Here is a 12,798-nt window from a genome sequence, read left to right on the forward strand (position 1 = left end):
TGTTAAAGAATGAAATGAAGTCAGAGCTACAGATAACTTTTTGAGTCATTGAGTTATGTACTCGCTTGTGTTCATCTCAATTGGGTATCCTAATTTTCCTTGGAGTAACCAAATAAATTGTACTCACCTCACTCAAACTCATTTGGGTATTTTGCCATTTTCCATTAATAGTAAATATATAATAAAGTTTAAATGTTGGTTTACGTGTTGGTTAGTAATATTTGATCTGTAATTTGAGAAACTATAAGAAAGACTGCAAGTTGCCACGTTCATGTGCTGAAATAGAACCTCTCAATATACCTCAGTTATTTTATCTATCCTCAGTAACATCCGAGCTAAGATTTGACAGTCTTGTGTGTACGCATGTAAGATCAAATTTATTGAGCATTTACAAATATTCAAGCGTACTTGTACGCAACAGTCATAATAGCAATGGATTTTAATATGTGCGTAATTTACGCAGATACGCAGCTTATCTGTACCTCTGTAATGAAGCACGTCTAGATTTTCAAGAGGTCCCTTCACACGGAACTATGGAATACTTCTTTGAGTGGCATTTTAGAAGTTGGGAAGTACAATATTGAACAAACTTTATGGATAACAACTTCTTCTATTTCGTGAATAAAATAAAAGAAGTTATCCACAAAAATTGTTCAATATTGTACTTCTCAACTTCTAAAATGCAACTTAGTACTCAAGAAATGAAAGAAGTTGTTATCTATAAAGTTTGTTCAATATGGAACCATGGATTGCCTTTTCAGTTTACATGAGGTAGCGTGTTTCTGTGAAAAGTATATATAGATTTAGAGATTAAGCGTTAGGCTAAGCATTCAGCAGAAAGTCATATCTCGACTTTATCAACAGTAAAGTCAATTTAAAATCTCGACATACAGTGACATACAGTTGTTTGAAGACCCGTGAAGATACGGGATAGAATTGTTTTTCAGCAACCCATGCTTGTCGTAAGAGGCGGAGAAACTGGATCGGGTGGTCCGGCTTGCTGTCTTGGTTGATGCATGACAACGTCTCCGAACTGCGTAGATCAATGCTCATTGTGTCAATCACTGGATTTCTTGGTCCAGGCTCGAGTGCAGTGCATGTACATATGTATGTTGTGCTTTCGTGCGTGTGTGTGTGCGCGCGTGTGTGTGTGTGTTGTGTATTTAAGGTATGTTGTTGTTAAGTGTGCCTGTCTGTGTCCTTGTGTTTGAGTATGTGTGTGTCTCTGTGTGTCTGTTTGTTAACCATGCATTTGGGGCTTAGATGTAATTACAACAAGGCTTCGTGACACGCCAACAGGTAGGACTTCACTGGATTTCAGTCACTGGTCTTCCTGACATTGGAATCATTTAAAGTTGGGTATCGACATTAATTGTGTTCAATGTCACATAATCAAACGCCAGTTCTAAGATACACATACTATCCAAAAGTTGTAACATTTTCCATAAAAACTGGTAGTTGATCCAAACATGGCTTATTTTAATGTCACTTCAGTACAGTAAATTCAAATCAAATAAAACTGTAAGGTCTCACAGTCCCTGTACAGCATTGTTTCCCCCTCAGCCTCGCCCTCCCTGCAAGTCTAGATTCCTCAGGTGAGTGAGTTCCCATCTCACTGGGGCTCCTTTTCAACTTAAAAGGAATTACTTGTTTCTATCCGGCAGGGCTCCAGATAAGGGCCGTATGGGCGTATGTACGGATAAAATATATGCACGATACGGTAGGAAATAATTTAGAAAACGTAGCAGATACGCACCACAGCAATGGTGTACGGTCTTAGAATCATTTACAGACTGAACTTGTTTGTTTTATTGTTTTTCCTACCTGTTTACACAAGAGTAGCAATGTTGTGGTGCATATATGAAATGAAACAGAAGCTTACTGATACTCCATTTAATTCCATTCTGTAATCGAAATGTACACTTTAAGTTTTTCCAGTACTCCTATATTGAAAAAATAAGGAGTACGTACTCCTGATGTTGAAAAATTATCTGGAGCCCTGTATCCAAATTATATATCTATATATATTCCGAGACATGGTGTTAGTCTACAATAAGGTTGCTCAAAGCTTTGATTATGATTTGAATGTATTCTTTTTCAGAAGCTTGGCACACTTAGAAAATAAATTTGTGGTTTGTTTAAGATAAAACCGCTTAGCAGATTTACTACCGATTATAGCCTGTTCTTGTGTGACTTACTTAAGCCCTCCTCGTTGCCCTTCAGCCTGTCAACTTTGACCGAGTGCTTCACATGTCAAAACTTTGTAAGAGTTATTTCCCTTAGTTCGTCTGCTCCGGTCATTTTGAAGATTTCCGAATGTTTTAGTTTTAACTTGAGTGTATTGTCAGATGTTGTGTAGGTCTGATTGACTGGCTTTTTTGTAGTTGTAAGGGTAGCGTTGACATAATAAAAACGTCGTTAGAAAAATATCTGTAGACATATGTGTCCATAACATTAGTTCCCTGTGAAATATGGTCACTTCTGAACGTGGATAATATGATAATACAATTGTAATACTTAGTCATATATTTTCTAGGATAAACAGTCTACATAATTATCATATGTTATTGCATTTTAGCATTGGACTGGCATTTTGGATGTCCTTGTAACAACCAAATCTTGATACGAGAAATAAAAGACCGGATAATATATTCCGCTTCACCGAGGACTGTCGCGCGAATGTGTAAACAGCAACGATAGTGAAACTAACACGCTAGCCTTTCAGATGTAAATGTTATCGGAGAACACTATTGCCTGTGGCCTAAGCAAGGCTGTTAGCAGGGTGGCAACAGAAGCGAGCCATAGCTTTTTGGAATAGAATGCTTTGGATCTAAGTTTACTGTTTGGAAAAAATAGCAATCATGCCGAAACTTGGGCGCCGGGTAAGTTATTTGTCAAAAGTCATCTGTTCATATTTCGAAAATTGACAGTTTATGATTCTATTTAATAATCACTCTCTAGCGAAAGGATCAAGGGGATTTCCTAAGTGCCTGTTTCTTGATCGTTTCATAACGGTACTTTGTAAGAGGGATTTTGTATATCGAACCGATTTCTTTTGAAGAAAGGCGCCCAGATTTGTCGACAATATCTCATTTCTTTTACATTGAACACGTATTTAGATGAAAGATAATTCTTAATTTTCTAGATGTAAGATAGACTAAATGGCACAAGCAGAATTCATCACCTCGTTTCATACAACCCATTTGTTATTTAACTTTTCTTTGAATACTTAGCCATTGTTTTTCTACATGTTCTTTAATGTGGCATTGTTTTCTTCAGAACAGCGTTTTCGTTCTAACAGTTGAATCTTACAAAAGGGATCTTTACCTGACAACAAAAAGCAATCAGATATAATCATTAAGGCATTGTGTTTGACAACAATGAGTTAACTTCGTTTCCGGACTGTTTAAGATGCGCTTTGAAAGGGTTATATCTTTGTAATTACATTTTTGTTAATTATGATAATAATGTTAAATTCTGGACTTTTTTACTGTGACTAGTATTGACATTCCCATTGATAAAATTGGGTCTGCTATATAATCATACATATTGCCAATATAATCATGTTGTCTTTCAAGGAAACAATTACATCACTTTTAACTTAATAATATCAATTGTATTGTTAGTATTTTTTTTAAAGTTACTGTGATGAGAGGTTTTAAAGGTGGATGTTATCTTACAAAAGCAGTGTAGATACAAGGACTCTGGAAGCCCTTTAATTTCAGACACAGAGTAAGCTTTGTGTCGTTAAAGGGTGAATGTTGTTTAGCAGGAGCATGAGAGACTTTCATCATGTTGTAATGAGATAATGGGAACAACAATTACCGTATTTCCTCTAATAAGCGCCGGTTCTCTAAAAAAACACGGGCCTCCAATAAGAGCTGGGGGTAAAGCAGCGGTTTAAGAAATAAGCACTGGGCCTCTAATAAGAGCTGCGTATGTTTCTTATAAATGTATTCTCCCATGATCCAAAAAAAAGATTTATTAAGGAATGGTATCTTTTGTCATAACTTCTTTTCCTCCACATGGCACAAGTTGATGGCTATCATGTAATTGTCACATTTTGAAGGTGTCTCTTAAGTTGGATTCCTACAGGTGCCACATATAAGTGCCCGGTCTCTAATAAGAGCTAGGCCTCTAATAAGAGCCAGGTCTGGAAGTCCGTTAAAAAACTAAGGGCGCTTGTTAGAGGAAATACAGTACCTGGAACCTAAGTCTAACTAGATGAAGATCTGGGTTAGAACTGATCTTCAGCAACCCATGCTTGTTGTAAGAGGTGACTATCAGGATCTGTTGGTCAGGCTGCAGACTTGTTTGACACATGTTATCGTATTCTAATTGTGTAGATTGATGCTTATGCTGTTGATCACTGGATTGTCTGGTCCGGACTTGATTATTCACAGACCGCTGCAATATTACTGAGTGCGGCTTTAAACAAACAAAAAATCTACCTTAGGTTTGACTTAAGATTACATTTCCCAATATTGATTTAAACTTTAGTTTATTGTCAATAATTTCAATGTTTATAACACAAATACTTCTGATGTGAAGTATCTTTCCCATAGACAGTAGATATGTTTGGGTTTGCTATCATTTTGAAGTTCAGAACTAAACAAACCTATTCAGTTGTCATTAACACTTGACACAAAGCTGACCCATTGGTTGGGGTAGGGCCAAACCCACTCTAAAGATAAGGTAATGTCTTTTGATTAGATGCAAAATTGAGGCCCCATATGGGAGGCTCATTTCACAAAACATTTTTGATGAATTTATTTTGTGTAGCAATATTTGAAAATATGTTTTAAATATGTAAGAGATATCTATAAAAGTCAAAATTTAATTTTTAAGATTTTTAAATTGATTTTTAACTTGTTATTGAAAAAGAAAGAAATTTCAGTTATAAAACCAAAGCCAGCAACCTGCCTCCCCCTTCAGAAGCCTTTCAGATCATCAGCTACACAGTTTAAATGTACATCAATGTTGTAGTGTCTTTTGACTGTAGTTAGGGTGTGTGTTATTTATGTTGGTTAATTTTCAAGTGAATGACATCCTTGTAAACCTAATTTACAATCTCTTTACTTTGTGGATAAACAAGAAATATATATAGTCCATACATTATGTCACTCTGTAGAAAAGGTTTGTTCAACTTACCTGTATGATATTGATCTTAATGTTACAAATAGGTAGTTTAAGACTTAATTTATTCTTCTATTTGGCACATGTTTGTTTATCTCTTATAGTTATTATCAATAAATTGTGTTGTAAGATTTTAAACTGTCACAGGGACAAGAGTGTGTTCAGGTTATGTTGGTGTGCAATGGGAATGCTTGTGTTGATAGTTAATAACAGTGATAAATGTAAACTGTGGGAGATAAATTAAGTTCATTGAACATGCACTGTTTGTGATGTTTCTGAGATAGCATGGATTTAACAACCCCAAACAAACCAATAAACATCAAACTGCATAAATATTATCATTCTAGATCAAAACTCAAACGACCATGATCTTGGATGTTACAAAACCCTTTAAGTCAACTTGGATAATAAGCAGACTTTGGTGCGACATTAGCCACGAGCCTGAAGACTCGGTCTTGTAAGACATGTTTTGTCTAGAAAGCTCTGAAATTTAAGTTTCTATATCATCATGAAAATTACACTTAAATCAACTGAAATTGATGCTAAGTGCCAAGTTCATGTTGGTAGGCCCCAACATTTTTAGCACAGACTGTTATATTGGCTGTTTTTAAAACTTTCTAAAGAATACTAGATCCAGGAATGGGATAAATGGGTACAGTGCCATAGGAAGCATTTACATGGTTCCAGGTATAGGTTTGAACCCAGATTTTTACCCCAAACTTTCTAGTATAAAGAAGTAGTTCTGAAGTACCAAAGACATCATGGAACAGTCAGCTTGTGTGAAGTAGCATCATATGGAAGCGTGGGACATGTTACTAATGTAAATCTTACTGCTTCATCTGAAACAGCACATCATTTGACCATGTAAATCAAAGAATTAATGTTAATAATTGTATTGTAATAATGACAAACATGATTAATATATACTGGTCATAAGAAGTTAGAGAATACCTCATTCTTTCATATTACTATTGTTAATGTGTCATGCTATAAATATGGCATGACAGATTTACCAAAGTTATATGAAAGAATCAGATGTTCTTTTATTCTTTTGAGTATTATATAGTCTGGGAGCAAGTGGCAAGAGGTGTGAGGAGGGATTGTGAAGTGTGTGTTCTGATAAGTGATCTGTCACTGTAATGTTTATACAACAATTACATCTCTAACTGTCTTTGTGCAGTGAGGCAGAGGATCAGCTGTGGAGGTGCTGTCTAATCTTCACACAGTTATTGTTTTGAAGAAAACGATCCTATTTTAAGTAGATGTGTGATTCTTGACATCGCACTGTTTAAGAATCTAAAACTGGTAATAGGTCAAATTTGAATTTTGTTTTGATTTACCTAAAACTCTGACCTAACTTCACAATGCATGAATTCTTCAAAATCAAAGCAGAGTGGGGGATTGAATTAGTACCAAAAAAGGTATCAGCATTTTTACTTTATGAAGAATGAGCAATCCTAATATAACAGAAGTTATGAAAAAAAGCTCATAGCCTCTCATGTTTTGATAAGTTACAAAAAGCATTGTCAGATGCATTACATGAAAAAGGGCAACTATGGAATGGAAAATTAATTAATAACTTTAAACTTGTGGAAGTGGGGCGAAAGGTATTCACCATATTTATGAAACCACAAGTACTAACATAGTGCTGTCAAGCTATGGATTGCCCCCATGGTGACAGGGATTTGAACCAACTTTCAGCTAACTCTGACTGTACACTTTAAGTTATGGTACTTTTGTTATTTATTCCAAGAAATAAAGGTTTTTTTCTTTAATTTCTGGAATAATAAAACACATTGAAATCCAAAAAGAGCCCAGGACAATTGTTAGTTTCAGGAGCTTAGAGCTGAGGTTACGCAGACTTGCCAAATAATTCTTGACTTCAGTAGCAATCCTTTAATGTATATTGTCCCCCAAAAGGTCTGGGAGACAGATTAAGACTAAAGCCTTCATTCCCCTTCCCCAAGCTCTGTCTTTTTTTAATGGCAAAATTGTAGGGGTGCTCAAAATATGAGTTGGACATACAAACTATAGCCAGGTGATAGCAGTGGTGGTAATATCAACGCTATGCACCTGTTTCTAATTTAATTAAATGCTCAACACTGTAATGTGGCTCTTTACAGCTATTCAATCTGATGGCCTATATAACAAAGGCATCTTAATCATCTGGGTATATGATCATAGTATGCGGTCTTTGTAATGTTTGTACATCTCTAGTAACAAGCTATATTGGATAAGTGGAAACATATAAACTGGTCTTGCCTTGTTGAAAAGGTTCCTGGTGTATATAACTTCCACAGATGGGCTCAGCAGCTTTAGAAATTTGGTTTTTGAGAGGCATATAGAAGTATTCAAGTATAAGACAAAATATAATGGATGTCAACTTCTTCTTTACAATAAAGAAGAAGTTGACATCCATAATATTTTGTCTTATATAGAGAAATTTGGTTTTTCAAAACTGGTTCGAAGGACTGGGGTAAAGATTATTTCACAAGTCCTCAGAGTCTTTAAGTCATTCAACTAAATGTTTACTGTGTTTACAGTTTCTGTCAAGTCTAATTTGGAGCAAAGTTGAAACCAGATGATCTAGTCAAATAAACCTACCATAATTGAATTTTTACTTGTCTTCTTTTACAGTCTTCTTTAGTAGTTTGATCCAGTGGACTAGTGTGAAGTTTGAAGGCGCTGTTGAGAAAGCATATATTTTCTTCAAAGAGTAAAATATGTCAGATATGATTAAGAACTTTAAATAAGTTTTTTAAAACAACAGATTGGTGAAGCAATATACCTATTTATATAGTCTGTAGATACAATGCTGGAAAATGGAGTGAAATATTTATATTTCTTGATTCTGCACTTTTGAATTTAAGGCTTATGTATACATTGATATGAAGTTTGTTGACCAACTTCTTATCTACAATGGATTTTATGGTTGTGATTTTGCCGAGCTTTAAACATTGAAATAGTAGTCTGTATAAATGTCAGAGCATGTTGACATATGAAACATTGAATAGCAGCACTGCTGAAGTTATTATTTCATAATATAAGTATATGTTTGAACATAATAAAATTCTTCACAGAAGTGTTTAAGTTCACTCTTGTCTAAGACTGAGTAGACATTTCTTTGGCGTTGCTATGGGCAGGGGGTCGTAAATACAGCTCAATTCTGTTGAGAATAATCGACACACTTCGAGGCATTTATCAATTGATTGCAGTGCCTATACACTCTGCGTAGTGTTCAAATACCAACCGTAGGCCACTGATTTACAACACGGCTCCGCATTTGTTGCCTTCATGAAGCAACGTTCCTGTTAATTTACAAAGATTGTGTTGTCTTGGCAAACAACAGTTGTTTGATTTTGTAAGGAGAAGATGAATTATGGCCTTTTAGGGTCTACCTTTCCTTTGTGTTTCTAAAGTGTACATATCGTGCTCTGGCAAAAAGTAACACAATGGTGAAAATGACCTGTTATCATTTATAAAGGTGATGTTTTGCATGAAAGTGTGTTTGAGTATTTCCCTGGCGTTGACTGACCATGATGAGAAGACATGGACAGGTATAGATAGAGTACACTTAGATAGTAACACTATGTTGAGATACAGTGTTTTGGTAACTGGGTGGGTACCGACTGGCCTAATTTATGATCATTCTAAATCAACTGGGATCAATCTTTTGGTTTGGATCTGGTTGTCTGAATAATGTTACAAAGATATGTTACATGAATTTAAAAAGGGGGTTAATATATTTTGGTTTACCAGGGTTTTACATGACGCGTGATTAAATTCCTGTGTATTTGATGCAACAATTTTGTAAAAGACTCAAAATATTATCATACGAGTCAAGCTTGACACAAGTTTTATGAGTGACCCTCACAATTCAGTTCAGAGTCAATAAAATCGATCTGATAAGCAAACAATAGTAGTTTTCATGAGGTCTTAATTAATTTAGATATGTCTTTCAATGCATGTTAATAACTCTATGTTACAGTGAATAAATCTTAAAGAACCACTAAACTTTGTTTTTTTGTCACTCTTTTAACCATTACATATGAAAGATTTGTGGTTAGTCTTATGCGGAACACCAAATTTATTCTTTAAAAACTTGAGGTTATTTAATACCGGGCGATTAAAAGTTGCCAAAAAGTCGCCTGCTTCCCTCTCGCCCGCCAACGAAACCACAGACAGGTTACGTAACTCTGTCGCCAGAGCACTGCAGTGGCGTCATATGAGGAAGCGATTTTCAGTTAGTTGTATAGAAAATGTGTAGCACGCTCATCATTTTGATGATTTCGACATCAACGGCGACATACGCGAATCGTTGCTTTGTCGTCAATTGCTCCTAGGGTCGGGCGATGGTGTCCCCATGCACAGATTTCCACAGGACCCCGCAGTTCGTGCTAAATGGGTTATGTTTGTGAGTGCGGTTTGGCGTTGTGGAAGCCTGAAACGATATCTTACTTGTGTTCAGATCGCTTCCACGGAAGTTAAAGAATCAAAACTACTTACTAGTTGTAGTAAAATATGCATATGATTGATGACCATAAAGATTTTCTATGACACAACTTGTAACATAACGATTTCTTCCTCGAAGTGAGGTTGTGGTCGAAGTAACAATAATATTGTAAAAGTAGTACTATATTGACACCCACCTCGCTGCCACGAGAAATTGTTATGTTTATCGCTTTGTCATGCAAAATCCTATTATTATCAATAAAATACATATTTTACTACCAGTAGAAAAGTAGTTTTGATTTTGTAACCGGTGGAAACAAACCTAAATACCATTTATCCTCAGACTGGCGGATGTTCCCGACAGGGCTTTCATTTTAAAAATAAAAAATCTGTTAGAATTAAGGAGATTATAGTTTGTTTTCATCAAGTTAGAAAATCAAGACTACTTTCTACTCGTAGTTAAATATGTATTGAAATCATAACCAAACGGATTTTGCATGACACAACTTATAACATAACGATTTCTTCCACGGAAGAGGTGGGGGTCGAAGTCACAATACTGGCGCGATAAATTTCTTGCTACATTCCCATGGTTAATGTCCACTCACCAGTATGTAGATACTAGTCAATGTGCGTCTTTATATTTGGTCTTATAATCCTAATTAGTTTATTATCATACTTGTATGCATTTTGAAACTAAATAAAAAGCAGGCGATCTGCTGATACTTATAGTGAATTTATAACAGAACTGTAATATCTAGACATTTTATAGTTTGCCAATGTGAATCATAATTAGCACACACACCCTAGTGCATGTTGTCTGTCTCATTACACTTCACGGTGAAAACAATGATTCTGTTGAATGCTACACGACAAATGAATAAAAACAAAATGCAAATATTAAAATTAAAACAGATTAAAGTTATAGGAACAATATCAGGCCATTACCTTGTTCGAGGAATGTATCCATCAATATCCACAAAACTGTTCCCAAATGATGTGTCTTTTAACAGTTTAATATACCTGAAAAAGTGATAAATCTTTTCAGGTATTGGTGTATAATCTCATTGGTCACCCAAGATAGCACACCTGGCAACTAATTGCATAATGTCCGCCTTTCTTTAAAAACAGTAATTTAGTTAGCCAATAATGGGCAATCAATCAATGTATTGCCGGTTAATCCTTTGAAAGAAGGACGTTGTTTTCACATGAGACACCGACCACGACAGAGTGTATTCAGTATAGATTAGTAAATCTACATACTAGTACATAAACACTACCTTTGACAATTCCGCTGTGTCAGATAAAAGTAATTAATCAATCAAGCGTGTTATCGGTTAATCCTTTGATCGATGTTTATAATGTTGAATATTTACTCCAGACACAAGAAATGCCAAATGGGAACCTTTGTCGGGTAATTTAAGTGTGTTACCACTAATTATACCTGTTATAAATTCATTAACTGACCATCAAGTGAATGATGACAAATAACATGTGTAGGTTTATACCACCTAACACGGGTTACAACAAGGGAGTATTAATTGCTGTATTGCATGTGAAAACTTATGGGCCGACACTGTTTTGAGAATACAAACAGATTTTTACATGACTTAAGCCTGATTATCAGTATACTGGAGTTTGTTATGACTGAACTGAACTGTGAAAAATATACTATTCATTAACTAACATATAAATGGCAATACAACACAAAACAATAAAATCTTTGCCAAACGCTTGCCTTTTGATATACACACATAAATATTACGTTAAAATTGTAATGACTCCCAAATATTGAAAATGACTCCCAAAAATAAATACTGTGGTCACCATGACTCTCTTTTTTCAAAGTCTGTGTAAAACCCTGGTTTACTATGTGTTTGTTTACTCAAATATCTTCTTTTCGTTGATAAGAAATAACTCCGAAGCATTAAAGGTAAGATTTTTAGTATGGTCGTATGTGGAAGTAAGCTAGTTACTGTTGTTTGATCAATATTTTCTGGATTTGGTAGCATAAAGAATTATTCAGAGCATGAAATATTAATCTTGTGGTTTGAGTCTTTAAGAAATGCCATTAATGACAAAAGTTACTTTCACACTTGACCTATAGATACCTCTTATGATCATCAAAACATGCTCTTGTTTGCCTTCAGTGGTTGCAATGCTGATATGTTGTTAAGCAACTCACTAACTCCCATAACTACTCAACCATTCACTAACCATTTACTTAATTACTTGCTTAACTATATTTCATAAAGTTAATACTTACTACTTATGAAAAATGTGTTTTGTGGATTTGTAGACATTAAAATCATGAATCAACATGAGAAGTTATGTTTTGAATATTTTGTTGAGTGCAAACTTAGATTTGTATGTTGACCAGATAAGAATATAATATGTTAGACTGTAAGACTGAACTGGCAGCATACACAGAAAACCCTTTAAAGAAATAGAAACCTGTTAATATCATGGTTGATATATTCCTGCCCCAAAATTAATAATAATCCATTTGCTACCACTAAATTCTGCAAATAATACCATAATACAATTATTGAGATGGTAAACTCATTGGTTTTTGCTACAGAATGTTTTGCCTGTTGAAATTATCTGGAATCAAGCTTAACAAATAATGGGCACAAAATACCATCACTTGAAAATATACATAAACATCCAAATTATTATTCTTCATAAAACAGGAGTTTAGCCCCGTTTCACCAAGCACAATGACGACCGTAAGCCTATGTTAAAGCCTTTAAAATATGATCAACTAAGCAATAAGATCGCTATGTGGAACACGGCCCCGGACAAATAGAATTTGTTTCATATATTCCTAAACTTAATTTTATAATAGTTTTCATTTTGTTGATTTGTTTTGTGTTTAGTGACTAAATTTACACTGACATTTTTTAAAGCACTCACTAAAGTTACTTGTCATAGCCATTGACTGACTGACTGAGTTTAGTTTTACACCGCTTTTAGCAATATTCCAGCAATATCACGGTGGGGGACACCAGAAATGGGTTTCACACATTGTGCCCATGTGGGGAATCGAACCCGGGGTCTTCGGCGTGACGAGCCAACGCTTTAACCACTAGGCTACCCCACCGCCCCCATAGCCACTGACAGATGAACAAACTTATTACCCATGGCCTGTTCAGCTAAGTTATCTTTGTGCTAAGATGATGATTATTTCTGATAGACTTACGACAATCA

At 35.2% G+C, this 12,798-nt stretch overlaps 1 protein-coding gene across 2 annotated transcripts in view; it reads left to right on the forward strand.

Annotated features, from left to right (window-relative positions):
• The first annotated feature begins 2,694 nt into the window (after positions 1-2,694).
• LOC124285891 (keratin, type I cytoskeletal 10-like) overlaps positions 2,695-12,798 on the forward strand; it is a 69,687-nt gene continuing 59,583 nt past the window's right edge. For both annotated transcript variants that reach the window (XM_046722171.1, XM_046722176.1), the window contains exon 1: positions 2,695-2,882. In XM_046722171.1, the coding sequence (XP_046578127.1) occupies positions 2,862-2,882 (21 nt within the window). In that variant the 5' untranslated portion in view covers positions 2,695-2,861. The remainder of the gene's footprint in view (positions 2,883-12,798) is intronic.

The sequence above is a fragment of the Haliotis rubra genome, unplaced genomic scaffold (assembly GCF_003918875.1).
Source record: "Haliotis rubra isolate DU_JTF1 unplaced genomic scaffold, ASM391887v1 Scf37, whole genome shotgun sequence".
Lineage (NCBI taxonomy): Eukaryota > Metazoa > Mollusca > Gastropoda > Lepetellida > Haliotidae > Haliotis > Haliotis rubra.